The sequence below is a fragment of the Phoca vitulina genome, unplaced genomic scaffold, assembly GCF_004348235.1.
Source record: "Phoca vitulina isolate PV1807 unplaced genomic scaffold, GSC_HSeal_1.0 scaffold7, whole genome shotgun sequence".
Lineage (NCBI taxonomy): Eukaryota > Metazoa > Chordata > Mammalia > Carnivora > Phocidae > Phoca > Phoca vitulina.
Genome location: NW_022589710.1, coordinates 41770186 through 41795638, shown reverse-complemented (window position 1 = coordinate 41795638; position 25453 = coordinate 41770186). Strand labels below are relative to the sequence as shown.

General features: G+C 45.0%; 1 protein-coding gene across 3 annotated transcripts in view; it reads left to right on the top strand.

The window, feature by feature from the left end:
• The window catches only part of MAP3K9 (mitogen-activated protein kinase kinase kinase 9), a 77287-nt gene that overhangs the window by 31376 nt on the left and 20458 nt on the right, over positions 1-25453 (top strand). For all 3 annotated transcript variants that reach the window (XM_032405440.1, XM_032405441.1, XM_032405439.1), the window contains exons 3-5: positions 13592-13772; positions 23679-23827; positions 24765-24940. In XM_032405440.1, the coding sequence (XP_032261331.1) occupies positions 13592-13772; positions 23679-23827; positions 24765-24940 (506 nt within the window). The remainder of the gene's footprint in view (positions 1-13591; positions 13773-23678; positions 23828-24764; positions 24941-25453) is intronic.

Genomic DNA, 25453 nt, shown 5'->3' with positions numbered 1-25453 from the left:
TGGACTCCTACTTCGATGGCTTCTCTGCCAGTTCTCTCCTGTTCTGAATGCACGTGTCGCTCCACGCCCCCTCCCTGACACTAAGACGCCCCATCAACTTGACAGTGCTATAAGGAAACCACTCAGCGGCTCTTCCTCTGTACAGGACACAGGATTAGGTGAGGTTCCTGCCCAGTTAATTTATGAGATGAGACTGCCCCAAACACATAAAATGAAGATGCAGATTGTACACCGTGACGTTGGAGAGAGCAGCACTGTAGAGACGTGATGACCAGATGTTTGAGCCCTGAGTGGGGAGGCAGCATGGTGTGGTGCAATGTGGGCACAGAAGCCAGAGCAGGACCAGATCCTGCCTGTGTCTCTTCCCACATGTGGGGGAGTCACCCGTGAGCCCCAGCTTGCAGGGTTTCTGTGACAGCTATAGGAGCTGTCACGGGTGACATTCCCAGTACGGTGCCTGGGACGCCGGAAGAATGCAAGAAATCGTAGCCGCTGCTATTATGTATTTTATTAATGACTTAGTTTTTAAAATATTAACCAAAAAACACCTATTTGATGTAGACGATTTTGACAGTCTAGATGAGTATAAGAGAAACTTAATCACCCCAAATCCCAGTGCCCAGAGATAACCACGGTTAGCATTTAAATATATATATCCTCTGGGTAATTTTTCTATGTGATAGACAGCATATTCTTAAGAAAAAGAAGTCTGGAAAAAAAAAAAAAGAAATCTGATCAAACTATGTATTTCTGTGTACTAATGTTTTATTAAAATATAGCCATATATATTATTAAATTGCCTGCTACATCTTTTTTATATATGTTTTTTAAAGTGCATGTATAGTATCTATTAAAAAGCCAAATCATATCACAAGGTGTACAATAAAAAACAAAGATCTCCTGCTCTATCCTTTCTTACTCCCTGAGTCTTCCTCCTGGCTAGTGATCTTCTTGAAGGGAGGTGCTAGTTTAATTTATATTTGAACACCGTGTACTTAGCACAGTGCATATGGGCTCTCTTTACAGGGGGCTCTTTAAAAAAAAAACACAACAGATTTAAGTCAACACTTATTATAGAACATGACATACTCCTTAAAAAACATGCAGCTGAAATGTGTCAAGTTGATTCATTTTATGGAAGCTTAGAGAGGCTGTCCAAATCTTTGGCTGTATCGTATGGAGATTTTATTGACTGGAATGTTGCTTTTTGGTTTAGATTTTCAATTTTAATGTCTTTTTGCTCTGAGAGATGTTGTAATAGTGGAATTGAGCTTTGTTATCTGTTAGATTAGGTTAGCTAACGAGAAAAAAAGATACCCAAAGTAATAATGGCTGAAATAAGAAGTCTTTCTTTCTTGTATGTCAAAGTCTGGCAGTAGACAGCCCATGGTTAGCATGGCATCTCCATTCCACAAGCCCTAGGCTCCTTCCCATTCACAGCTCTGCCAACTTTGGGGCAGGATCTTACCCTCAAGGTCCAAGGTGGTAGCTAGATCTGCAGCTATCACATCTATGTTCCAGGCAGCACAGTGTAGGGAGGGATGAAGAAGGACCAAAGGCTGTGAGCTGGGAACTCTAAAAGACAGGTTACAGAAGGCAGCCACTTGATACTTCCGAGCTACCTGGTTGTGCTTTGGAACAGGGAGGATGGGAAACATAGTTAATGTTACATGTGGCCAGGTGCTCATCATGCACTTTAGGGTTCTGTTACTATGGGATGAGGGGAGAATAACCACGGAAGGGCGACTAGCAGTCTGGGTCACAGCTTTCAGGCCCTTTTCCTATCATTAATCCCTTGTTAGTCCTTCCATGATATGTTGCCAGGATTGCTAATGTAGCAATTCTTTTCTGCTGTGTTTTCAATTTGTTTTCTCTTTCTCATGGAACGCTGCTGACTCTGTCCTTCTGTTTTAACCCTTCCTTGGAGATTTCTCTCTCATCCACTCCTCTGGAGTCGGGGGCTTTGAGACACCTGCTTGGATGTGAGATGGTGGCCAACAGGTGGATCTTTTCGTCAAGGGCGGTAGCCTTCTGCTTTCTGCCTAGAGGCCTTCCGGTCATATCATTGACATCACTGGTTCCCAGTGGTGGCTGCAGACCTCTGGGGATGGGGCTGCTGTAAGGTCTTTTTGAATCTAAGTGTGTTTGCAGAAGAGTATAAATATTCGTATGTCTGTTTTTCAAATGTAGGCACTGTTGTGTTGATAAAATACAAATTGGATTAAAAGTGCTTTTCTCAGTGGGTATTTTAATGGCGGGGTGGTTGGGGCCCGGCTGTAATTTCATTCAAACCTGGGTTATGTCCTGGCTCTGCCTCTTACCACCTGTGGACCAGCCTCTCTGAATTTCAGTCCCCACATCTGAAAGTGCCTCCCTGACTTACTGGGAGAATTCTGATTACGGATGCAAATCACTTAGCCCGGTACACAGCACACACCGAAGCCCCCGTAAACATTAGCTCTGATGAGTGTTTTCTTCTTAACTCTAAAAGTACATCGACCATTGTAGTAGCATTTGCTTTAAAGCTGAAAGGATCTATTTCAAGAGGTTGGGAATCACTGCTGTAGCTTCTTCGGTGATTCTGATGTCGTCAGCCCTCAAACAGGTCTGGGGAGCACTGTCTAAAAGGATTCAGTCAGAAACCTTTGGGGATGATTTGTATTCATTTGTTGACTCCATCAAGAAAAGTACCTCCCGAGCACCTTTATGCCTCCTCGGGTTAGAGGCGTTGAAAGGGAGGCCATCGTGGTCGGGCTGGGCTCTAGCTCTGGGTCACAGGACAGGGTCACTGTGCTGAGTGTTCTTTGGCTGCACCCAGAGCGCTTTCACACATCCAGTGGTTTCCTTTGCTTTCCTCTTCTGAACCCAGAGAGGGTGGATCCTAAATCCACCCAGTTCTCTCACCTTTCTGTCGCTCTTCTGCCGGGGCCTTCGGGCTGCCCGTGCTGAGCGTCGCCGGGAAGCACGGCTCACCGGCTGTGCCAGGGGAACTCGGTGGAACTCTGCTGAACCGGCTGGGGCCTTGGCGGCTGTCTCCTGGCCATCTCCAGCGTGCACTGCACCTGCTGAGGGCGAGAGGCGGGGAGTCTAGGCGGTGAATCATTTGCCTTGGTAAGCAAGTCTGGCCTCTCTTGGCCCTGCCTGGAGGGACAGAGTGGGCTGAGGGCCAGGGGCCAGGAGAGGCCAGGAGATGCTTGCTGGTCATGCTCCCACTGCGCAGTAGTGGTCCACGAGGCAAGCCCTTGCAGGTGGCTCTTGCCGCGTCAGCACGACGGGAAGGCTGCTGTGTGTGAGCCACCGACCTGTTGGCACTCTGGGCCGCTGGGTGGGGCTGGAGCCTGAGATCTTCTTCCTTCCTCCACTGGAGACAACGGGCTGCAGGGAGCAAATGTCTCTAGTGCTGACTCAGGTGCCCTAAGGCCGGGCTGTGTCTAGTGAATGGGGCTTTTCTCTGGGGTGGAGTCATCTTGCCTGACTCCTCTTTGCCCTTGGGTTTAGCTGTTATTCAGCTGGGACGGGTGATGGAGCTTGGCTGGCCCCAGGAAGGCCTGACACTGCTTTTAGGGGACTCCAGACTCAGAGAAGGTCAGAAGTAAGGGGATGGGGGCCTGGTGCCGATTGCACGGTGGTGGAGCCAGAACCCAGACATTCTAGGCCTTCAGCTCTTGCTCAGAGATTGTTCTCGCTGTGGTGGGAGGGAGGGGATGCCTTGGCGTAGATCTGGTGGTTGAACTGAGCTTTGGCAGGAACAAGCAGGAGCACAGGTTTTGCGTAACTGGAGAGGGAGAGCTAAGCCAGGGAAAGGTCCCTTGCAGGGTGCCCTTCGCTACAGACCTACCAGTTTCCTTCTCCCTACACCGAGAAAACAAACACAAACTGCGGCAGGATCCTGGGCTAGGATGGCAGACTGAACATGTACGTGGACTGCGTCTGCTGGTGCTCGCTCTCAAAACCCGGCTGAAACTGCAGGAGCTCACAAGGCCAGAGGGAGAGGAGGCCACGGCAACCGAGTTTGGGAAGCTGGAAAACAGGTGGGTGAACGGCAACTAGCTGATTTAGGACATTTGAAAAAGATCATTTTAAGCTGACAGTGAGGAAAGCAAAGAACCCATCCATCAGTTTATATCACGGATGCCTAAAAAGTCTAGCAAGTGGCAGCACCAGGCACCTGGAGCTGGGGCGAAGTGGGGTCCTCAAGTAAAGAAGATTGGGTAGCAGTGGTACGACGTGCAGTGGAGTCCCGTGGATCTTTCTTCTCCAGTCCGTGAAGCCACCTGACCTCCCTCTCCTTTTGGAAGGGGTAAACGGTTTCTGGACGGGGACACCAGGCACAGTGGAGGGTATGGGTACTTTAGTACTTTATAAAGAAAAGGAGGGATGAAGTAAGTGTTTACAGGCTGACGCCTGCATTCCGAGACTACCTCGGCCCCCCTCGTGACTGGCTTCCCAGCACACTGGCGGCCAGGACTTCCCTTTCCTAGCCATTCGGGAGAGTACTGCTCCCTGAGAGCACCTGACCAGCTCAAGAGAAGTGACCTCGAGCTATTCTTGCCTAGGCTGACCCGGATCCTCCCACTGTGAAGCTCAAAGTTGACAGATTCCTCCTATGTGCTGGGAGGTTCTAGTCCGCTTTGGGTTCCTCATGCCTTTCCCTGCCTACTTACTATGGAAAACTTACAAGCAAGGAGAATCCTGACAAGCGCCCGTGTACTCACCAATTCCAACACTGCCCAACTTGGGGAAATCTTTCTTCTGTCATCCCACTCATTCCCCAGCCTTGATTATTTTGAAGGAAATGTGTAGCATCATTTCACATTTTTGGTAAATGTTTCAGTAGGTACTTTAAAGTATAAGGACTTCTTTTTAAAACCAAAGCACAATTTGGTTCTCAATCATGAACATACAACAGATTGCTATGACTCTGAGCAAAAGAGCATTAGAGGCCAAAGCACAAACAGGAAAAGCAGCTAAAGCAAACTACGCTGGGAGAAAACAAAGAAGTAAAAAAGAACCATCAGTGATACACTCAGGTAGAAGAAAAGATACTGTGCCGTATTACAAAAACAGCTGTTACAGAAATACATGCCACTCCAAAAAAAAAAAAAAAAGTTTTCAGAGAAGGAAAGAGCTCCCTTAGCAATTAAAACCATGATAGGGAAATGAAAAGCACAATAGCAGGGTTCAAAGGTAAAGTGATGACATCTCCAAAAGAAGAGCAAAAAGAAAAAAAACAGATGGGAAAAATAGAGAAGAAAAGATCAGAAAATTGGAGGACCAGTCTAGAAAGTCCGATATCCAGATAACAGAGGTTTTAGAGAGGGACAACAGAAATATAGGCGAGGAAATTAACAGTATAATACTTCAAGAAAATTCTCTGTTACTGAAAGACATGAGCGTGCAGATTTCAAAGTACTCACTAAGTTCCCACCTCAAGCCACATCCCTCTAAGATTTCAGACCACAGGGGACTAAGAAGAGAGTAGAAATTTCCCAAAGGAAAAGACACATCACTTACAGAGCATCAGGAAGCAAAATGGCTTGAGGCTTCTTAACAGCAGTGTTGGAAGGAAGAAAATGATGCATAGTGTCTTCAAAATTATGGAGGGAAATCTCTAATCATTTTTATACCAAGTATAGGGATGGAAAATAGGCAATTTCCCAACAACAACAAAAAAGAACCTTCCATGCATTCCTTTCTAACGAGCTACTGGAGAATGCACACCACCAAAGCAACAGAAGAAGCCAGCAGAGAAAGTGGGGTGCAGGACACAGGGATTAACACAGGAGAGGGATGAGGGAAAAGCTCCTCAGACTGCGAAGAGGGACTCCAGGAGCACGGCTGAGCACCAGACCTAGAGGTTGGGCAGTTGACATCCGGCAGTGTGACTCAGGGCTGTCATCACCAACTCAACTGCTGGTGGTGTTACATTGATTTAACCCGAGGACTCACGGCCTGGGGGAGCCTGGTCCAGATTCTTATCTGTACTTGGCCAGCTTGCTCATGTGCTGATGAAGCTCCTGCGCACTCCTCCTTGCCCCGCTTACCGGATAGACGAGTGTTTGTTTTGCCCAACCCGAGAACCAGAGGTAGGCCAAGGTCAATTCAGAGCAAGGAAATACAGAGGAGCTCACGCCTGTGTATGTGACCTTATTTGGAAATCGAGTCTTCGTAGATGTAATCAAGTCAAGATGAGGCCGCGCTAGATGAAGACTGGCTCTAATCCAATGACTGGTTTCTGTATAAGAAGAGGGAAGTTTGGATACAGACACAGAGATGAGCAGGCCATGGGAAGACGTGGAGACAGACACACACAGGGCACACAGCCAGATGAAGACGTTGGAGTTAATGCTGCCCTGAGCCAAGAAGCACCAAGAATTGCTGGCAGCCACCAGCAACTAGAAGAGGCAGGGAAGGATTCTTCCTTCCTGAGAGCCTTTGAAGGGAGCAGAGCCCTGCCCACATCTTGACTTTGGACTAGAAGTCTAGCCTCCAGAATGGAGAGAGCATAAGTTTCTGTTGTAAGCCACCACATTTGTGGTAGTCATGTTATAGCGCCCTAGAAAACTAGTATGCCCAGCTCCATTTGTACTTGCCCCTCACTCTTTCCAAACTAAACAATATCTTATTTAGGGATGTATACATAGGTGGTAAAATTATAAAAAGAAGGAAAGGAATGAATGACAGGAGTCAGGACAGGGATATGACAGGGAGGGACACACATAGCTTCTAAGGGACTGGATGGAGTCACAGGAGTTTTCATCTCCTTTTCTTTAAACCATACATACATTCTTCTATGTGTATATACATTTGACAATAAATTGGGGGGAAAAAAAGACTAAACCAAGCAGAACATGACCCTCAGAAGAGAGGTAGACCAGTTGCTTAATCTGGGACAGCTGGTGCTGATTCATTCGAACTAAATGAAGGTCTGGGGACAGGAGTCTTGGCGCCAAGGTAAACATTTAGCAAATCAGAGCCCCTTGTGCTAATGGAGATGAATAATAAATAAGAAATCTCAAAATGATAAATCATCAGCCAAAGCTAAATTTACCATTACGACATATGGGAGTGTCTCCTCAGTTATGCCAAGTTTTGAGAGCCTGGCCTCCAGCTAAATGATATTAGGTCAGACACTGAGCCCTCTGTGGCCATCCCCGCCTGCCTCATTTCTCCCTCTGATAACAGGAGCTGGCCTTTTAGGTGGTCTGTATGAAATACCACTGAATCCCGTAGAAAAGTCACTCCACCTCTCTATATTCATGGAGGTTCGACATTCATTTTGTCGCAATTTGCCTTTATTCCTCTCAACACTTCTAAATTTTTTTTTTTTGAAGATTTTATTTATTTATTTGACAGAGACACAGCGAGAGAGGGGACACAAACAGGGACAGAGGGAGAAGGAGAACCAGACTCCCCGCTGAGCAAGAAGCCCGATGTGAGACTTGATCCCAGGACCCTGGGATCATGACCTGAGCCGAAGGCAGACACCTAATGACTGAGCCACCCAGGCGCTCTAAATGTTTCTTTCTAACAGACAGAAGGCCTTAGGCTCAGAGTTTGACCTGTGACAGGATCTACTGAAACTTAGTAACAGTTATTTTTGTTTTCATTTTATTTTTTTGTACAGGTTAACTGATATTAGAATATTTGTGTTTTTTATTTGTAATATAAAATTTCTTTTAGTAATTTTTAAAACGTCAACGTAAAGCAAAATATTAAGTAAATGGTGTATAGGTGGTATCCTGATCTGGATATAATCATGAATAATGTCTGTGGGTTATGGAGGTTTGGAAAACTGGTTATCTTCCTGATTGTAGCAAAACGTAGGCCCCTATTGATGTACACTTTGTCTTGACCTAATATTCAATTTTGTCTTGTATCTTCCCATACAATATGTACAGAAGGCCCTTAAGGGCAGAATCACTAGCTTATCTTCCCTGCGTTCCCCCACCCGACCTGGCAGCAGCTGGGTGTGTGAGTCACCAGTGAACCCTGGCTGTGGTGTTTCTCTCTCTACAGTCTCAATATCTTGCCTGGTACACGCTGGCTCCCCTTCGTGCCTCGGGGATGGATCGCACTAGGGGGGTGCCCCCCCTCCCCCGGCACCCATAGGGTGGGAAAGTGGGTAGTCTGAGAAGATGCACAAGATACTTCTTCAGTGAAATAAGTGACCAGTGAGGGGTCAGTTCTTTCAGAGAGTCTGGTTCTGTGCTGGTTCCTGGAGGGAGAACAGTGTGGGTTCCAGAAGAAAGAGAATGGGGTTTTTGCCCTCGAGGAGTCCTGTCCATCACCTTCCGGAGGAGATGATGAGACACGCATGCATGCAGCACTTGGGAATGATTTAAAAGAAGTATATAGTGTTAAATTGTATGATAGAGGTTTTGGGTGCTGAAGGAATAATTCGGGAAAAGGGGGAGCAGTGAAGACTAGTTAACCAGTGACTGTGTAGGGATCTGACAGAAATTGAAATAAGCCTGAAAGACAATAGGATTCCTTTCTGTCCTCTGGATGGCACAGCACATGAAGAGAGATCTGGCTTTGGAGCCCATCTCCGTTCCTCTCTAACTGTGGGCAACTGACTTTAACAGTTCTGTGTCTGATTCAGCATGGGTAACATAGGGAAAATATTTGCACCTACTTCAGAGGGTTGATTTAAGGATTAAGGCATTGTATGTGAAGCTCTTTACATACATTATGCAAAGAGCATCATGCCACTACATAGCCAGGGATCAGTAATGGGTAGCTAGCATTATTAATTTATCAACCATTCCATTTATCCTACAGCAAAAAATTATTGCATGGTTATCGTCCGTCAGGGACTCCCAGGCTTCCCACAGTGTCCTCAGTACCTTGGACGCTGAGTCCCATGGCTTACACTTATGTATGAGACACTTAATCATCAGAGTAACAATAATAGCTGTAGTGTCCCGAGTCCCTGTTTAGGTGTCAGGCATTCTGCTAGGTGCTTCGTTACTACATCACCTTTATTTATTTATTTATTTATTTAATATAGGAGGAGAAGGAAGTTTATTTTTTTTAATTTAAAAAAAAATTTTTTTTATATAGGAGAAGGAAGTTTCTTATTTAAAAAAAATTTTTTTTTTTACTACGTCGTCTTTATTTATTTATTTAGATTTTTATTTATTTATTTGACAGAGAGAGACACAGCGAGAGAGGGAACACAAGCAGGGGGAGTGGGGGAGGGAGAAGCAGCTTCCTGCCGAGCAGGGAGCCCAACACGGGGCTCGATCCCAGGACCCTGGGATCCTGACCTGAGCCGAAGGCAGACGCTTTAACGACTGAGCCACCCAGGTGCCCCTACATCGTCTTTAATCTTTATTCCCGTTTTATAGAAGTGAGAGTAGAAATGCAGAGTGTATAAAACTTGTCCAGGGTCACATGTAGAGTGTCAAGGCTAGGATCTAAATTGTCTGCTTTTTGGTTTTTTTTCTGATCCATCCTGACCCTTGTTACTGTCGCCGTATACCCATTATGTCCCAAATTGAACTTGGCTTCCTCAAAGGGCTTTGCCTTTCAACTTCAATCAGGGGTGCCACCATTCTACTTGTCACCCATGTCTGAAAGTCTGGGAACCTCTCCCTTCTCCATCAAGCCTCTCTATTGGGTTAGTCACTAAGGCTTTTAGTTCAGATGCACCTTTTCCTCCCTGTTTCCCGTACCTGGCTAGCCCCCCATTGACTTAGCCTAGACTTGCTCCACTGCCCTACCCGTGAGAGGTGAGCTTTACACAATACACTTGGATGGACTTCATTAGATTTTGATAAAACATTCTTAAATTTTCTAAGAAGTAAAGCATAATGATTTGTTTTTGCGCTGGCTGTTTGTCGGTGGTAGGAGCTCAGAAGGGTCTAACTGCCATGGTACAGAAGAGTAAGCTGCTGTGATTAGAACCCTTCTCTCCCCAGGGAAAGTGTACTGGGAGGGAGCTACTCCATTCTGTTTTTACAAGTAAAACCTTTTTCTTTAACAAACGGGACAATTGGATAGTCACATGCCAACACATGAGGTTGAACACCATTATGTGATACACAAAAATAAACTAAGAATGGATCAATGACCTAAATATTAGAGCTGATCCCGTGAACCTCTTAAAACATAGAGGTGAATCTTCATGAACTTGGATTTGGCAATGGAATCCTTAATGTAACATCAAAAGCATGACCAACAAAATAAAAAAACAGATAAAGTAGACTTCATCTAAGTTAAAAGCTTTTGTGCATCCAAGAACATTGTCAGGTAAGCGAAAAGACAGCATACAGAAAGGGGAAAAATACTTGCAAATCATATATTTGATAAGGGTTTAGTGCCCAGAATATATAGAAAGAAGTCTTATTACTCAAAACAAAAAGACATTTCTTGAAAGAAGATATACAAATGGCAAACAAGCACATGGGAAGATGCTCAGCATCATTAGTCGTTAGGGAAATGCAAGTCAGAACCACAGTGATACACGACTCCACATCCACTAGGATGGCTATAATTTTTAAAAAGTAAATAAAAAGGAAAATAAGTGTGGTGAGGATGTGGAGAAATTGGAACCCTCATACATTGCTGATAGGGATGTAAAATGGTGCAGCTGCTGTGGAAAACAGCAAACATAGAATTACCAGAAAAACCTAGTAATTCCACTCCTAGGTACATATCCCAAAGGACTGAAAACAGGTCCGGAAACAAGTAGATGTACCTGTATGTGCATAACAACAGTACCTCACAATAAGCAAAAGGTGGCAACAGCTCAAATGTCTATCGTGGACAGATGGATAAACAAATTGTGGTATATACATACAAAGGAATATTATTCAACCATAGAAAGGAGTGCCGTGTGGGTACAAGCTATTATATAGAGGAAACTTGAGAATATTATCCTACGTGAAATAACCAGATGTGTCACTACTGCATGATTCCATTTGTATAAAATATCTGCAACAGGTAAATCCATAGAGATAGCACATTGGTGGCTGTTAGGGGCCGGGTGGAGGGAGAATGGGGAGTGATTGCTGATGAGTATGGATTTCCTTTTGGGGGTGATAAAAGATGTTTTGGAACTAGATAGAAATCAAGAGATGTAGCCAGGATTACTAGCTGGCTTCTGATCACAGCCTCTTCTCTTTGCTGAGGTCAGGACCCCAAGGCCAGGGATTTCTAACTCTGATGGCTTCAGGGGTCCAACATATGGGGAAACTTGTTTGAAGTCCACTGGATTTAAGGCAGCAGGGAGTGGTGGGTCTAGGTGGAACTGGGCTGGACCTGTACTATCTAAAGGCATTCATATTTAGGCAGATCTTTCCTGGGCTGATTCTTGCCCCATCTCTGTCATTCTGCCATCCCTCTTGAGCCATCTGACAGACTAATGTATTTAAAATATCATCTTCACCATGCCATTCGTTTTCTAAAAATCCATTTCCTGTAACAGAACCAAAACTTCTTTGCTCCCCCTTCCAGCATAGCATCTGTGGAAGCTCAGCTGGTTCCGTATGTATCATGAAACTGTTACCCTCCTCCCACTCAGCCCGTCCCAGCACCTGGAGTTGGGGGGGGGTGGGGTAACAAGACCAAACCCTACTGGCTGTGTAATCGGATGGGCTCACTCTGAATCTTTGGTTTAAGGGCGGCTTAGAAATGGTCAGCGGCTGGTGGCTGCCTCTCTACAGGGAATGGTGAGTTTCTTTAGTGCCACTGGCCCAGCATATTTGTCTGTTATCTCTGCTGGCAGAGATGGGGAGAGGGACACAGAAGAATCTGGGAAGATTTTTGTTATTCAATGAGATGGAGAAAGTTGGGTTTTGTTGTTGTTGTTGTTGTCGTTTTTTAATTTGCCCAAGCCTTTAGAGGCTTGGATCCATTCAGGTCAGAATGGGGAGGGGTGTGTCAGGGGAGTCAGAGAGGGTGTGGAGGAGGAACACCGAGTCCATTAGATCTAGGGAGGGGCTGGCACTGTTTTCTTTGTGTTTCCAGCTCTATAGCTCCTTGTAATCCCTCTTCACTGCTGATTTTCTGAGAAGCACGTAGGACACAGACATCTTTGGTCCACATCCTTCTAATATGTAGCAATTCAGTGGACGTTTGCAGGCTGGGGGCAGAAAGAGGAAAGTACAGTGTGTGATTTGAGGGACCTGCCTAAGGTCCTTGCCCTCAAAGGCACCCCCGAGCCCCTCCTTGGTGCCCAGAGTACCACCATCACAGATCCCTTTCTTTAGATATTTAAAGAATTTGAGCTCTCCAGAGAATCTTAAATTTCAAAGGCCTCTCGGAGAGGTAAAGGTAAAGCCATCTTAAGAGCCCCTCAGTGGGAGTCAGTGGAGAATCAACCCAGGAAGGGTGTAACCCGGCCCACGTAGGGCTCAGAACTCATTTTTTCCTTGTTTACCTAGACAGAATGGCTGGAGGAACTGAGTCAACCTTTTTTTTAGTTGTTATTCTGTCTTCAGTGGATTCCTTTCCCCACCCTCCCCATTTGGACTTGAATAGCAGGGATGGGGAGAGACTCCTTTCTCCTCTGAAATCCTGAGTATAGAGCTCTGAGTTCTGGGCGGTTCAGTGTCCAGCCCACAGGAGGTTGTGCTTGCATGGCGTCTTCAGAACCATCCTACTTGTGGAAATGGAGATCTGGCTTGCATGCCTCCACCGCCCGCTCAGAGGTCCTTGGCTTAGCCTACAGCACTTTAGACAATGAGCGTTTTTGCTCTTTTTAGGAAGATTGGCTCCTGCAAGGGGACACATATCCCTGGAACCGTCCTGTAGGGGAGGTGGCCACCTCAGCTACCGTCCTAGGAGAGCCAAGATGGCTCCACATGGTGGTGCTTTGGTGTTAGACAGGCCCAGAGTATAACTGGTTTGGGGCACTAGTTCTTTCTTCCTGGGTCATATCCACAGAGATTCGTGGGTGTGAACGTGTGTGTACGCTCTGACTTCTCCAGCTTGTCAGCCAGTTCTCGATGCCTGGGGTTGAGTTCCCAGCTCAAAGGAAAATCTCTATGCCCAAAAGACATGTTTTCTTATAGGCTTAAGTGAAGTAACTTGGAGAGGTTCATGGAAACTGTCCAGGCACAGTCTGAAACCTTGGAAATCCACCATGCACCACCATTCCTTGTGGTCTGAGAGTGGTTATGGCCCAGGGGTGCCCGGGCAGACAGGAAGCCCAAGTAGGCTCTCCTCAAAGAGGGGGTCAGCTGTGACCTCATGGCTCCTTCCATAGGGTATGAATGGGCTGTAAGCCTTGAGGCTTAAGAGAGAGGGCTCTTGAGTCCGGCTGCCTGCGTTGCAGTCCTAGCTTATTAGTTGGTGCTGTATCTCAGTTTCCTCATCTTGTAAAAAGGATGTGGCAGTGATACCTACCTCCTAAGGTTGTTATGAGTTAAATAAAGATAATGCCTATAAAAGACTTGGCACAAAAATGGATGTATCGTAGGTGCATCTTACCAAAAATGATGGTTCCTACCATCAGTCCATGGTAGCTGCGCAGGGAGCCTGAAGGAGAGGACAAGAGTCTGGCAGGAGGGCTCTGTATTTGCTGGTTTTCCTATGATTAATGCAGACTTTCTGGTTTCTTCTATGTCCTTTCCTTGCCCAGTATTGATCCTCCAGAAGGTGGAGAACGGAGACCTGAGCAACAAGATTCTGAAGATCACTGATTTTGGCCTGGCTCGAGAATGGCATCGAACCACAAAGATGAGCGCAGCAGGGACATATGCTTGGATGGCACCCGAAGTCATTCGTGCCTCCATGTTTTCCAAAGGCAGTGACGTGTGGAGGTAAGGTCCAGAGGCTCAGGGTCAGTGCTTCCCAGGTCTGTTTTGGCTGCACACACGTTTCAGGACTTGGAGAATTGAAGATGTGTAGACTCCCAGGCACCCCAAATAGGTCTAAGTGACCCATTCAAAGCAATCTACAGTAATTCCCAGGTTGGCATGGAACTGTTTCTAATGCTTTCACCTACCCAAAGTTCCTTTAGTGCTGTGGCAGGTACCACCTCTGTGTGTTGGTGATTGCTCCATAGGAAAGACCAGTAGATCTCAGGGGCAGTGTGCACTCACATCTCTGACGGTAGGGTGGTGAGGGCACCCGGTCATTCCTCGGAACCTTCTCCAGGGTCATCCTAGCTGCCTTAGCAACTGTGGCTGTTACTGCTGGACCTGTCTGCACTGTAAGCTCTTCAGCTGATGAGTATTCTTTGTGCGATCTCTTTTATTTTGGTGGGTTGGAAATTAGCCTTTTTAGTTGTCTGGTTAACCTTTTAGTCAGGGCTCTATCTGTTGAACAGTGATATAGAAATGGGAAAAGATGGGTCTCAAGCAGGTACCCAGAACCTCAGAGTCACAGATTCGACCAGCCACCCTGCTAGTAAATATCAGCCAATAGGTCATAAGGACATGGATCTAAAAATCTTGTACCCAAAAAATAAATAAATATATATATAAATATCTCTTGTATCTATCTATCTATCTATCTATCTATCTATCTATCTATCTATCTATTATCTATCTATCTATATCTTGTCTTTGCTGATGGGAGGATGAGCTTCCTCAGAGTATGCATCCTCATGGCTGTGAGATAGTAACATCACCATGGTAATACCAAAGGAAAAGACTATAGGTTATCATTGTACTTGGTCCATGAATTTGTTTCTTCCTGATGAGTTGTAAAGTGAGCTTGTGTGTGTATATGATGAGTGTGTATATATTTTTTTAAAGATTTTATTTGAGAGAGAGAGAAAGCGTGCACGAGTAGGGGGCAGAGGGGGAAAGAGAGGAAGGGGGAAAGAATCCCAAGCAGACTCTGTGCTGAGCCCGATGTGGGGCTCAGTCTCACGACCCTGAGATCATGACCTGAGCCAAAATCAAGAGTCGGATGTTTAACCAACTGAGCCACCCAGGCACCCCGAGTGTGTGTATTTTAAATAACAGTTTTATTGGGATCTTACACACATATTACAGAGTTCACCCTTTAAAATGTATAAGAGGGTGCTTTTTAGTAAATTTACCAAATTTGTACCAATCACCATTGTTTAATTGCTAGGTCTGCTATAACAAATTACCAGGTGGCTTTAAAGAATAGACATTTGTAGTCTGGAGGCCAGAAGTCTGAAACCAGTATTTACAGGGCTACACTCCCTCCAGAGACTTTAGGGGAGATTCTGTTCCACATAAGGATTTTGCATATTAGGACGTGGATATATTATTTTAGGACCACCGTTCCAACCACTACACCTGCTGTCTATTTCCAGAATATTATTATTGCACCAAAAAGAAACCCAGGGCCTATTAGTAGTCATTCCTGAATCCTGCCTCTCCCTACCCCCAGCAACTACTAATTTACTTTCTGTCTCCATGGGTTTGCCTATTATAGACATTTCATATACATGGAATCATACAATATGTGGTCTTTGTGACTGGCTTCTTTTCTCATGTTTTCAGGGTTCATCCATGTTGTAGCATGAGTCAGAACTTTGTTCCTGTTTGTAGCAGAATAATATTCCATTGTATGGAAATTTGTTTATCCATTCATAAGTTGCTGGACATTGGAAGTGTTTCCACTTTTTGGCAGTTGTGAATAATGCTGTTGTGGACATTTTTGTACAAGCTTTTGTGTCAACATATTTTCAGTTCTCTTGAGTATATACCTAGGAGTGGATTTGCCAAGCCATATGGTAATTCTGTGTTTAACTTTTTGAGGAACCACCAAACTATTTTTTATCACAGGTATGTCATTTTCCATTTTCATTAGCAATGTAGGAGGGTTCCAATTTCTGTGCATCCTCTCAACACTTATTATATGTCTTTTTAATTACTGCTATGCTGTTAGATATGAAGTGGTATCTCATTGTAGTTTTGGTTTTATTTCCCTAATGACTACTGATGTTGAACGTCTTTTCATGGCTTATTGGCCATTTGTATATCTTTTCTGGAGATATACAGGTCTCCAGATATAAAGGTTTATTGAAATCCTTTACCAATTTTAAAATTGAGTTATTTGTCTTCTTATTTTTAAGTTGAAAGGGTTCTTTATATATCCTTAATACAAGTCCCTTATCAGATACATGATCTACAAATACTTTCTCCCTTTGTGGGGTCTCTTTACTTTCTTGATGGTGTTCTTTGAAACACAACATTTTTAATTTTGATGCGGTCCAATTTATCTGTTTTTTTCTCTGGTTGCTTGTGCTTATGGTGTCATATTTAAGAAACCATGCCCTAGGTTATGAGTATTTATACCTGTTACCTTCTAAGAGTTATAAAACTTAGCTTTACATTTAGGTCTGTGTCCTTTTTTGAGTTAATTTTTGTATGTGGTGTGAGGTAAGGGGTTTAACTTCATTCTTTTGCTTGTGACTACAGTAGTCCCTCCTTATCAGTGGTTTTGCTTTTTTATGGTTTCATTTACCCATGGTCAACCATGGTCTAGAAGGTCAGACCTATCATCAGAATACCTAATGCTGTGTCACAGCGCCTACATCATTCATCTCACTTCATCTCATCACATAGGCTTTTTAATCATCTCACATCATCACAAGAAGAAGGGTGTATATAGAATAATAAGATTTTGAGAGAGAGAGAGCATATTTATATAACTTTTATTAGAGTATATTATTATAATTCCATCTTACTATTATTGTTCATTTCTTACTATGCTTAATTTACAAATTAAACTTTATCATAGGTATGTATGTATAGGAGAAAACATATATAGGGTTCTGTGCTACCTGCAGCTTCAGGCATCCACTGAGGGTTTTGAAATGTATCTCCCATGGATAAGCGGGGACTCCTGTATTTGTTGAAAAGTCTATTCATCTAATTAAATGGTCACCCTTGTCAAAAAGTAATGTACCATAAATGCAAGGGTTTATTTCTGGACTCAGTTATACTCCATTGGTTTATGTATCTATCCTTATGCCAGTACCATTCTGTTTTAATTACTGTAGCTTTGTAGTAAGTTTTGAAATTAGGATGTATGAGTCCTCCAACTTTGTTGTTATTCTTCAAGATTATTTTGGCCGTTCTGGGTGCCTTGCATTTCCAAATGAATTTTAGGAGCATTTTGTCAATTTCTCCAAAATAGGCAGCTGAGATTTTGATAGGGATTGTATTAAACCTGTAGATCATTTTGGGGAGTATTGCTTTCTTAACAACATTAAGTCTTCCAATCCATGAACATGGGCTATCTTACTATTTATGTAGGCCTTTTTCAATTTCTCTTAGTGATGTTTTATAGCTTCTGTATATTGCATCTTATTTTCCCACACATTAATTACAGGGTGAAGTAGCTATTATGAAGAAAAGAGTTTTCTTTCCTTAAAATATCTGACCAGATTTCATTAGGTTGAACTGTGTAGGGATATTCCAGTATTTTCGACCTACAAAAACAGCAATTTCATAGGCTTCAATTTAATGCTTTCATTACTTGACTATAGGCTAATGAGAATAGTTAATATATTAATTAAACTAATCCTGTTAAACAAAGAGACCTACATAGGCAGTGGCTTAAATAAGGTAGAAGTGTGTTTCTTTTTTAAAGAGTCCAGGCTGTGGGTTAGCTGTGCCCCATGAGATCATTTAGAAACCCAGGTTCTTGGCGCACCTGGGTGATTCAGTCTGTTAAGCATCCAACGCTTGGTTTTGGCTCAGGTCTTGATCTCAGGATTGTGAGGTTGAGCCCTGCGTCAGGCTCTGCACTGAGCATGGAGCCTGCTTGAGATTCTCTCTCTCCCTCTCCCCCCCCCCGCTTGTGCTCACTCTCTCTCTCTCTCTTAAAAAAAAGAAAAAGAAACCCAGGTTCTTTCCGGGCCCCTCAGTGCATTGTTCTTGTCTGAATGGTTACATCTGAGTGACTGTTACTTCAGCATTATATTCTGCAGAAACAGAGAAAGAGCTTATTCATTGCAAGCAGCTTGTCTTTAATTTGGAGACAACCCAGAAGTTGTGCACATCTCTTCTGTACACACCCCATTGTGTCCTCTTGGGTTATGTGGGCACGCCTGGCTCCAAAGGAGGGAGGCAATGTAGGCTGTAGCTGGTTAACTGTGTCCAGCTAAAACTCTTATTATGGAAGAAGGGGAGACTGGATTTGGGGGACATTCAGCCACTTGCCACACTCAGCTTCCATGCTGCAGCATTTCCTGCAAGCAGCAATGTATTGGAGCCCATTAGATGGGCCTTTAATCCCACCTTCCTTGAGCCTACTTACCTAAGTGGCTCCAAATGATCTTGTACCTTTACCAGAGGAAATCTTGTGCCCGTTGCTATATGTACAATATGCATACACTGGTAACAGTATTTACCACCTACACAAATGCTTATGAGCTAGGCTCTGTGCTAAATGCTGTGCCTCTTTTTTTTTTTATCTCATTTGTTCCTCACAAGAATCCCCCAAAGTAGAGGATATTATTTCTGTTTTACAGATGAGGTGACAGAGGCTGCTATGGTTTAAGTCACTTGCCTAAGTTCAGCCAGGTGGTAGAGGTAAAGCTGTGAGTGGAACTAGACATGTCTTGGGGCGCCTGGGTGACTCAGTCGGTTAAGCGTCTGCCTTCGGCTCAGGTCATCATCCCAGGGCCCTGGGATTGGGCTCCAGGCTCAATGGGGAGCTTCTCCCTCTCCTTCTGCTGCTCCCCTGCTTGTGCTCTCTCTTTCTCTGTCAAATAAATAAATAAAATCTTAAAAAAAAAAAAAAAGAACTAGATATGTCTCTTGGAACTTTGTGCTTATAGTCCTATTGCCATTGGTATACTCTTGTTCCTGCACTTCGGGCAGCCTCTTCCAGGATGATTGGCCCACTATGCCTGGGGCCCAGCAGGATGTGCCAGAGAGGGCCCAAGCATGCCTAGGAAGTTGGACAAAGCTCATTCCTGAATTGACTTATAATTCATTTACTCATTCAGGAATTGTTTGTTGAATACTAACTCTGGGCCAGGTACTAGGCTGAGCCTGTGTCCATCCCCCACCCCTCCTGGAACTCCTTGGGGTCTGGGGCCGCTCGGCCTCTGCTGGCCAGCTGAGTTTGTCTTACTGCTTTTCGAGGGTGGTTCTCTGGGCCTCTTCCACATGCTGCGAATGGAGGATATGATGGTAATGGCCCAGATCCTCAACTTCATATGTTTCCTAATCTGCTTGGATTTAGACCGCCTCAGGAAGAGTAATTGACGAAACCTTTCCCTCTGGTTGTGCCGTGTAGGGAGCGCAGTGGTTAGTGGTGTCCTGCAATGACTTCTCGCCTGGTGTGTGTGGGATGAAGTGGAGGCATTTTAAGTTTTTAAAATTACAGAAGTAAAATATGTTCACCATAGAAAAAAATTAGAAAATATAGATGGAAAAAAAAGGGAAAAAGAAATCACCGATTACTCACTTCTGAAGATAACCTCTATTAATATTTTGGTGCATTTATTTCTGTTCACATGCTCATCTACCCATTCTTTAAAATGGGATCATTCTGTTTTGTAAGCTGCTTTTGGAATATAATTTAGCCTGAGCATATTACCATATCAACATCTATTTATTGTGTCAATATATTCATGTATATATTATATATATTAATAAATAGATCATCATTTTGAATGAGGTCTAGTTAACAACAAGAATAGTTTTATGTTACTGTACAATTTACAGAGTGCTTTCTCATGTGGTACTTCACCATCTTTGCCAAAGATATTTTTTTAAAGATTTATTTATTTTAGAGAGAGGGAGAGGGCGAGGGAGAGTCTTAGGCAGACTCCATGCTGAGCACGGAGCCCAACTTGGAGCTCCGGCTCAGGAGCCAAAATCAGGAGTTGGATGCCTAACCAGCTGCACCACCCAGGTGCGCCTTTGCCAAAGATTACTCAACAGTGTGGTTTCTGGAATGTGGGGTCACAGCTGATTACCAAGTGCAGAAGCCCATTCGAGGGACACCTTCTCCTTTCAGTGTGTGTCTTAGAGACAAGGTAGGTTAATAAGAAAAATTGTCCCAGGGCACCTGGGTGGCTCAGTTGGTTAAGCGACTGCCTTCGGCTCAGGTCATGATCCTGGAGTCCTGGGATCGAGTCCCACATCGGACTCCCTGCTCAGCAGGGAGTCTGCTTCTCCCTCTGATCCTCCCCCGTCTCGTGCTCTCTCTCTGTCTCATTCTCTCTCTCAAATAAATAAATAAAATTTAAAAAAAAAAAAAAAAGAAAAGAAAAATTGTCCCAGTCCAGCTCAGGTGTGGGTTTGCTGTGCCTTTGGTCGGGCCGCTATCCACTCTGATGCTTTTCCTCACTCTGCAGACATAGAACACCCCTCACTGACCTGTGACCCACCACACAGTGGGAAGGATTTCCATAGCCCTGGAGGTGGTTAATTACTGACCCAGGGTGCATTCCGCAGGGTTTGGGGCGAGGTTGCAAGGACTCCTGGGAAATCACTGACAGCACTATGGGAGCTGGGGACTGTCTGCTGGGGGAGGGGCTGAGGCAGAGTCTCAGCTGAGCTGGTACTTCCAGGTTGCTTGTACCCGGTCTTGGAAGGGCCTCTTGACCTTCTCTCCATCCTGGGAGGGCATCAGAGTAAGTCAAACCTGAGGTAAATCACGTGGACTGGTTCTGCCCACCTCTCCCTGGGGCTCAGACCCATCCAACGTGTAATTCTTTAGTTCCTTTCTTGGACTGTATTCCTGCCAAAGGACCGCCAAGGCTTCACTTACATTACCACCTTCGGTTACAGAAATAAAGAGGAACGTTGGCAGAGGAAACCTAACTGGCCCACTCATTCCCAGAAAGGCTACTTGCCTGAATGCTGGTGTCCCTCGGCAAGACTCTCAGCCGACATGGCGGGCTTTCCCCGAATCCCACCAGAGGCTTTCTTGTTTCGGGCCCTTCCCAAGGGGAAACACAAAGCGTTCACTAGCTGTATGTGGAAGCTTCTGGAGAAGTGGTAGCCTTGTTATTTATCCCTTGCCGTTATTCTGTGAGGTAGAAGTGCTCTTTGTTGCACAGGTGAGGAAAACCGAGGAGCTTCCTTTTCCAGGGCCACACCGCCCGCCGTGAGCGGTAAAGCAGACATTTGATTCAAGTCTGTCTGAATCTTTCTTGAGTAGCATTCGACCGGCTCCTCTTAGTTGTGGGGCCTTTCAAATGGAACGAAATGCAGATGAACAAAGAAAGAAGCCAGGTGAGAGCAGAGCTGCCTTCCTGGAAACTGAGAGGGGTGGAGCCCCGGCTCCTCCCTCTTCCAGGTGGCCTGAGACATCTCCATGGAAACCATGGGCAGAGCTGATGCAAGGACACAAACAGGACACATGTTTAGATATTTGAAACACTCTACTGTCTTTCCAGGTAGTTAGGGCTCAGACACCCATCGTCTTCGCCTAGATAGAAGAGAGGGGTTCTTTGGGACCTTGGGTTTTTATTGTCCAGAGTGGAGGTTGGCAGGAATGCCAGGAGCAGACAACTGAAGATGAGAGTCACTGTAAGCTAGGAATCTCGTCGGCAGTGCTGAGAGTTCTTAGAAGTCACTTGGTAGCGGCTGCCCAGCACCACCACTGTCTGGACGAGTCACGGTAAAGGTTTGGCAGGAAGAATAACAGTGCAATTCTTGGTGTTCAGGGCTTACTCTAGGGCACGCAATGCAGCCTGCAGGACCGTCTGACCATGCACGTTTTCCCACACCCACCCACCAACTCATTTACTATATGAGGGCCTCCTGTGTACAAGGCTCTGAGCATGCAAAGATTAAACTACTATCCCTGCCCTTGAAGAGCCTGTGGGCTGGCAAACATGACCGCAATACAGGGCAACCCAGGCAAGGGTTAAGGAACACCTGGGAGTGTCAGGAAGGCTTCCTAAAGTGTCCAGCATGGTTGCCATCAGCCTCAGACTAAAATCCAGCTCCCTGTCAAGACAAGACCTGCAACTGTCTACCAGGCTTTTTTTTTTTTTTTTTGGTTGTTGAGATACGTAAAGAAAGTGATGGTATTTGGAGGGCTCACCAAGAGAAAGCCATTGTCCGAGGAGACTGGCCAGGCCACTCTGGGGGGCCATCTGTAGGGATCTTCTGGGATGCCCTGGTGCATTGGTTGGCCTGTTGCTCTTCTTTGGAGCCATGCCAGGCCACTTGGGATTCTTTGAGGGCAAGGCATGCCTTGTACATGCTGACCCCTGTCTCTGGATCTCTGTCTTCCTTTACCTAGCAGTCGAGGTTTAGCTGTCTCCTGCCCCCAGCCTGGTCTGGCCAGGAGCCCATCTGGGTCTCTTTGTACACTCATGGTATCTCTCTTGTGACTCATCTCTGTGTCCTAATTGACGTCTTTTCTGTTCCTCACATTAGTGTCTTTGTGGACAAGATCTGTATCCTGCATCCCAGTGTCTGACATTGAGCTTGATGCATGGTAAATCTTTATAGATGTGTAAAATGAATGAGTACATGGTGGTGCACTTGAATTTGATCTTGAAAGACGATTAGAGTTTACTAAGCAGAGAAATGGTGGAAGGGGATCCTAGAGAGAAGGAACTGAGATTTGGTCCAGGGTCCACCATGACTTATTCCATGTATGCCCTAAACTTTCTGAAACTTGCTTTCATCATCTGCAGAATGGTGATATTTATCTTGCAGGTTCATGGTAGGGATTCAAGATGATGTTATAAATGTCTTAGCACCTTGTGCATACAAAGTACCATGAAGAAATAGATATTGGGCTTACTTTTTTTTTTTTTAATGAAGTAATCTCTGTGCCCAACATCAAGAGTCACCTGCTCTACCAACTGAGCCATGTGTTGTTTTAAAATAACATGACTTTATTGGTTGTAAACTACCGATGAGTATTTTTTAAAAATTTGAGGTTTGTGTTGAAAATATAAGGAGAGCCAGTCTTCGAACTGTTCGTGGCCTTATGGTTGCTTGTCCTGGGAGGATTGTTGTTCCTGGAAGGATTGAACACTACATGATTTTGCCTTGTTCTGATTGTGAATTCATAGAATAATTATTCTAAGCTTTGTTCTCACCGTTCTCTGACTCACAGGACATGTGAAAGGAAATTCTTCATGTGGATTTGAAAGGTTGGGAGGAAACTGAGGTCCTCACAGCTGACCCACTGCTCTGCTCTTCCCATGTAGGCCGCCCCTTGTGTGACTTTCCCCTTTGAATTACACACAGGTCTCTGTTAACCGATCAGGGGTGGGAATCTATCCAACCTAGTGGGCATTTAAAGAAACCTGTTACAAGAGCAAAATCCATTTGTTGTAAGTAGTCAGCTCTCTGCTTTTCTAAAGCTGAAAAAATGTATCTGTGACGAAAGCTGAAGTTTTCTTAAAACAGGAAAAAAATGTATTCTTGGGAGGCGGCCTCTTCTTCTAGAGTATTACATTAGCAATAACAACAACAGAAGAGCTATGGCTGGTGGGCGCTGATTTAAACCCTTAGAGTAGCTCGGTGAGACTCACGGCATCCTGGTGAGCCCGGAGTTGTTATTCGCACTCTGTAGATGAGGAATTTGAGGAACAAGACTTTGAAACTAAGTGTGCCTGACTCCAGAGCTTTTGCTTTTAGCGGATAGGCCTCCTGGTGTCCTGTCAATGCCCCATGGGTGCGTCTGCTGTGTTAGTCTCCCTCTATGCCAGCAAGAGCATGGCTAGCTCGGAAAGGCCTCGCGAGCCCTGACGGTGAGATTGCATCTGTCGCAATCCGAGACTGCTTCTGTCTTCTTCCTCTCCTCAGCTATGGGGTGCTGCTTTGGGAGCTCCTGACTGGTGAGGTGCCCTTCCGAGGAATCGATGGCTTAGCCGTGGCTTATGGAGTGGCCATGAACAAGCTCGCCCTTCCCATTCCTTCTACGTGCCCAGAACCTTTTGCCAAACTCATGGAAGGTAAGTGACCCCTGACTGGAACAAAACTGGAGGGTTTGCCTTCTGAGCAGCACTTGGGTAGACGTCAGACGATTCTGCTGAGTCAGTTACAGAGAGAGGAGACGAAGTACAAGTCAGTCAAGGAGGAATCCCGTGGGTGGGTGGAAGAGCTACTTTCAGATGATGTCGGCACCTGCTACGTGGATGGCACAGGTGCTCCTTCTGTCCATCTCGAGGGACTGTAGAGCTCAACTTAGTAACTAAAACCCACTGTCCAGCACTTCAGTATTTTATTGTTTAATACAAAATGAGAAGACATAGCAGCTTTTATTTTCAGGACCTCTGAGTGTATTACATCTAGAAACGAAGAACATCCGAGAAGAAAGGAACTCTAGAAGTCATCTGGTCAAACCCTGTAATTCCCTGAGTGAGAAATCCAAAGCTGAGAGAGGCAAAGTGCACTCCATTAGCTAGTGCGGGAGCTGAGAATAGGTAGAGTTCACTTTTCCCGACACCCAGTCCAGTCCTTTTTATCTTTGCCTTATCCTCATCCCATTGAGGTGGGGAAGGCTGGCTCATTTATTTGTGGGAAATTGAGGTCCGAAGTCTAGTTACCCACTCTCAGGACTGGACTCGTGTAGGAACATAATAAATCCTGGCTGTTGAGCCTCATGCCAGCAAACTCTTCGGACTTGCTTTTCTGATGCTAAATCAGCAAGCAGAGTCGGATGGGGGTAGAACTGCTGCATTCTATTTCCACACTCACTCTGTATGATCGTGAGCTTGGGCAGCTTGCTTTACTTCCCCAGCCCTACGTGTAGTTGCCAAAATCCCCGTGTTTCTGTTTCTGGAAGGAAAAATGAGAGGCACTTTTCTGGTAAATGAGGTCACATAATATTCTGTCTTATGCTTGTCTCTGTCCATTCATGCTTTCTCTCTACTCCCGTGTTCCATGCAGACTGCTGGAATCCTGACCCTCATTCACGACCATCTTTCACAAATATCCTGGACCAGCTAACTACCATAGAGGAGTCTGGCTTCTTTGAGATGCCCAAGGACTCCTTCCACTGCCTGCAGGATGACTGGAAACATGAGATTCAGGAGATGTTTGACCAACTGAGGGCCAAAGAAAAGGTAAATAAAACAAGAAAAAGGCGTGAGTTGAATCAGTGGGCCTTCCCCACTGGGGACTCTGGACAGATTCTGACACAACCACCTTCCTGCTTAGTTTGAGGTAAACAGAGCAGCTTTTTCTTCCCGACTTTACATGGAGAGAGTTCTTCAGGCCTCAGGTGTGACCTGATGTGGTAGAAACGTTTTCTTTCTTTCTGGGATTTGGCAGGAACAAGTAGGGGTGTCATGAGTCCAAAGTTCTCCACACAGAGTATCTACTTCATTGTCCAAACCAGAGGAAGAGCACCACTGGGCAGGTATCAGCAGAAAATATGAGAGGGTTCTAGAAACGTTTCTTGGTTCCATAGTGGACTTCCAGAGTGGGGGCTAACTTAAGATAGAGATTCTTCAACACTGAGCACAGTTATCAGCACATCCTGCCACTGTCTTTGGTATCAGAATCAGAAACAGCAGATGGGCTAAAAATACTGTATGGTTCTGAAATTATATGGTATTTTGCATGTTTTTGTGAAG